This window comes from Lipotes vexillifer, unplaced genomic scaffold, assembly GCF_000442215.2.
Source record: "Lipotes vexillifer unplaced genomic scaffold, Lipotes_vexillifer_v1.1 scaffold382, whole genome shotgun sequence".
NCBI classification, from domain to species: Eukaryota; Metazoa; Chordata; class Mammalia; order Artiodactyla; family Lipotidae; genus Lipotes; species Lipotes vexillifer.
In genome coordinates this window covers 7908568-7912734 of record NW_006780611.1, presented here as the reverse complement: position 1 = coordinate 7912734, position 4167 = coordinate 7908568, and the positions used below count along the sequence as shown (strand labels likewise).

The window sequence follows — 4167 nt, the reverse complement described above, 5'->3', positions numbered from 1 at the left end:
TTCTTTTTTTTTTTTTTTTTTTTTTTTCCTTTTTGGCCGCACTGTAGAATGTGGAACTTCCTGTACCAGGGATCGAACCTGTACCCCTGCAGTGGAAGCAGAGAGTCTTAGCCACTGGCCACCAGGGAAGTCCATCCTCATCTTTAAAAGGGTGATTGATTATCCCTGATTTGAGATGTTTGTAAAGCTCTACGACAGCACCTAGAACTCCGAGTGTGTAAGGAGGTTGTGGGAAATCCAAGAGGAAAGAGGCAGAGAGCCACGTATCTGAGTTTTTTTTCAGGAGATGGTGATGTAAGAGGGAGTTTTGCAGGATTTTGAGCATGCGGGACATTTACAGCATTGGGCATAAGAGTATTCCAGTTTCTGCCTGAACCGGAAAAGAGTCTCTCTGCTAGCATCCCCGCCCTAGGGCACCTTAAATTCTGATCAGGGGGAGTGCGAGGTTATTCCTGGCGCCTGGACAGTACCTATCTTAGGTATTCAATAACTTTAATGAAGAATGGAGTTGGAGTGATAGCAAGAGGTTGGCGTGGAGAAACGAGAACAGTCCGCGCGAGCCGCCGCAGCTCTAAGGCCGGGGGAAATTTTCACGTCGCTATAGCAACGACCCCCACTTCAAGCGCACCCAAGGGGGAACTACAAGTCCCATAAGGTCCGCGGCTTCCCTCTCTCCCGGGGAGGAGGGGCACAGGGGAGCGCCGAACCGGCTTTACCTCTTTCCTGCAGCTTGATTGGCCCGCGGCTCTGGGAGGCGGCCAATGAGTGCGCTCGGGGAGAGCAACGAGGCCAATATGGCTTCCCGCACCTGGTGACGGTTGAAGAAACTGTTAGGTCTCATGGAGAAGCCCCGGGGCGTCGAGGTGAGAGGGAGAGGAATTCTCGTGACTGGGAAAGGGAACCCCGAGAGCCCCGCTCGGTGGGCCCTTCTTTAGGCCTTTGAGCGACGCCTGGAGGGTGGAGGGTGGAAGGATGGATAAACAGGTAGTTAGGCTGAGCAGGGCCCGAGGCGATTGGCGTTGCTTTTTGCTCCGGTTCTGCTGGGGCCGAGTAGTTGAGGGAGGAACAGCCTCCCTGGCCTGGGGAAGGGGAATTGGGTTCAGAATCTGAGAGCTCCTGAATCTTCCTCCTCCTCCTTGTCTCATGGTGGTGTTCTTTAGGGACTATGAGGCCTGTCACATCCTGGTGGGAAGTAAGGGATGATTAAAGTTTAATAAACCCTCCGTGTCCGGAGCGTTCACGTGCATTATCTCCCAGTATACTCAACAGCCCAGTGTCTCGTTTTGTGGTTCAGGTAGCTGAGGCCTGGAGGGGTGGTGCGACTCCCCAGGAGGGTCACAGGACTGTAAAGTGAAGGAGATGGGCACTAAGTCCGTCAAGTTCCAAAACTCTACCAGGTTTGCTTTTTCCATTCTACCACCACCTGTAACCCACGCATCCTTTAATCATTTGGCTTCTGGTCACCTTATATTTGAATTTCCTTTCTAGCACATTTGCATGTGTAGTTGTAAATATAAAGTGGAATCGCTCAAAAACTCTATAAGGGTAAAAGAAAAGAATCATACAGTGGAGAGTAAGAATGACAGCTCACAGTTTTAGAGCTGTCACTAACTGCTGGAAATGGAACTAGGCTTTGCATGTCATATTAGCATTCACAGCAGTCCTCTAAAGAGGGCTTGTTATTATCTCCATTGTACTGATGGAAAAACCAGGAGCAGTAAGGTTAAATATCTTGCACAAAATCACACAGGTAGTAAGTGGAAGACTCTGGATTCAAACTCAGGTGTACCTGGTTTGAGAGCCCATGCTTTTAACCAGTAATAATCGCCAACATTTATTGAGCACATGCTGTGTGCAAGTCACTGTTCTGAGTGCCTTGCCCGTATTAACCCTTACTTCTCCCCCAAAGCCTATGTAATAGGTGGAATTGTCCTCATTTACAGGTGCGGAAATTGAGGCATTGAGATTGACTTGCTGCAGGTCATACGGTAGGGATGGTAGTAACTAGTAAGCAGTGGGGATGGTATTGGACCCCTGGCCAAGAGCCCAAATTCTTCACACCTTTTCTATAACATGCCAGGTAGATTTATATACAGTATCTCATTTACATTCCACATCCTGGAGCCAAATATTTTTCTTGTTTTATAGATGAGAAAATTGAGACCCAGAGAGGTTAAATGACCTGCCCAAGGACCCACAGCTAGTTAGGATCAGAGCTGAGTCCAAAGCTATTGTATATACCACAGTGCTATAGCTAGCGTGTCATTAGCCTCCGAAATCCTCTTTAGGGCAGTCTGGGCCCCAAATTAACTTTTGTCTGATTTAAGTTGTTTTTGAGTTGAAACTACTTTGGGGTACATATGCTGTAGGGGGAAGAATGAGTTTCTAAAATACATCTTCCCCAGAAAGTCTTCATGAGGCACTTTGCTTAGGATATTTTCACATCAGTGTATTCTGTTTGAATTATGGTAAAATGTCATCACTTACAAATCCACAGAGGGACCTTGGTGAATTCCTAATACATGTTTTCTGTCTTGCTAAGGTATTCTTTTTGTTTTTATTTTTGGCTTCCTTGGGTCTTCACTGCTGAGCGCGGGCTTTCTCTAGTTGCGGCGAGTGGGGGCTACTCTTATTGTGGAGCACAGGCTCTAGGCACACGGGCTTCAGTAGTTGTGGCTTGTGGGCTCTAGAGCGCAGGCTGAGTAGTTGTGGTGCACGGGCTTAGTTGCTCTGCGGCATGTGGGATCTTCCTGGACTAGGGCTCGAACCCATGTCCCCTTCATTGGCAGGCGGATTCTTAACCACTGTACCGCCAGGGAAGCCGCTAAGGTATTCTTTTGATTTGAAGTTGAGAAATGTATAAACAAGAGTAATGATCCAGGTGTTTGCAAAAGGAGTATTTGATTCTGCCTGCCACTTGGCGGAAAAGTGTTGACTTGACCAAGAACTGGAAAGGGAGTTGATAGCAGATCTGCAGCTTCCCTTCCCATACACTAAGCCAACCATAATTCCTTCTGCCTGCTTTTGTGTCACTAGGAGACTTCAGAACCAATGGAAGAGGAAGAGGAAGATGATGACTTGGAGCTCTTTGGTGGCTACGACAGTTTCCGGAGTTATAACAGCAGTGCGGGTAGTGAGAGCAGCTCCTACCTCGAGGAGTCAAGTGAAGCAGAAAATGAGGATCGGGAAGCAGGGGAGCTGCCCACCTCCCCCTTGCATTTGCTTAGCCCTGGGACTCCCCGCTCCGTGGATGGCAGTGGTTCTGAGCCAGGTGCCTTCAGAGTGTCCCCTGAAGAGGGGGAGGTTTCAGAGGCTGTGGAGGAAGAGGGGGATATAGGCCAGGTGGGCAGAGCTGTCCAGGTGTGAAGCGCTCTTTGATCTGATGTCTAAGGCCCTAGGAGAGAGCAGAGGCACCCCAAGTATCCCCAAGGGTCATTTCCTCTGCTGCAGTCTCATTTCAAATTGTGATTTCATTCTTTCTTGTAATTAATATTTATTCAGCACATATTAGATGCCAGTCATTAACATGGTGCTGCTTTTGCGATTGTCCTGTTCTCTAGATATTGAGAATATAGGACACCTAAAGTGATCTGGTTACTATCTGGGAAGGGACAAGAAATAGCTTGTGGGTTGGAAGTGAGAGGGGGGAAAATACAGAATAAAGTGACCTCTGGGTTAGAGGGTTAGGGTAGGGGTGGGCAGATGAGAATCCCTATGAATCATCTGGAAGCCAGTTGGCTTCAGAGATGTGGTGCTTACACAGCTCCTGGACCCCTGTGTCAGGGCCTCCAGTGTGGGGACTGCCTGTGATAATGGGGAGGCTAGATGGTCTGTGATGACATTTCTGTCCCCTGGTCCCTTTACTCTTTAGAAGAGGAGAATCTAATACTCTTTGCCACTTGTTTCCTTTCCACTCATCCTGTCTTCTCTTCCTTTCTCCCCTTTCTTTTATCTTTCTCCCTTCTATCTTCTTCTAACCATTCTCTTAGAATCTTAGAACTTTAGAACTGGAACGAACTATTAGAGACCATCCAGTCCAGGGGTGCTATCGCCTGGCTGCACATTAGAATCACCTGGGGAACTCTGAACGAACCACAGATGCCTGTGTCCCACCACAGACCAGTTAATTAGAATCAGGCTTGGGCTTTTTTTTTTTTTTTGCAGTAC

General features: G+C 48.0%; 1 protein-coding gene across 1 annotated transcript in view; it reads left to right on the top strand.

Annotated features, from left to right (window-relative positions):
• The first annotated feature begins 786 nt into the window (after positions 1–786).
• L3MBTL2 (L3MBTL histone methyl-lysine binding protein 2) overlaps positions 787–4167 on the top strand; it is a 16855-nt gene continuing 13474 nt past the window's right edge. Inside the window, exons 1-2 of the mRNA XM_007453978.1 lie at positions 787–863; positions 3037–3271. Coding sequence (XP_007454040.1) covers positions 840–863; positions 3037–3271 — 259 coding nt within the window. The 5' untranslated portion in view covers positions 787–839. The remainder of the gene's footprint in view (positions 864–3036; positions 3272–4167) is intronic.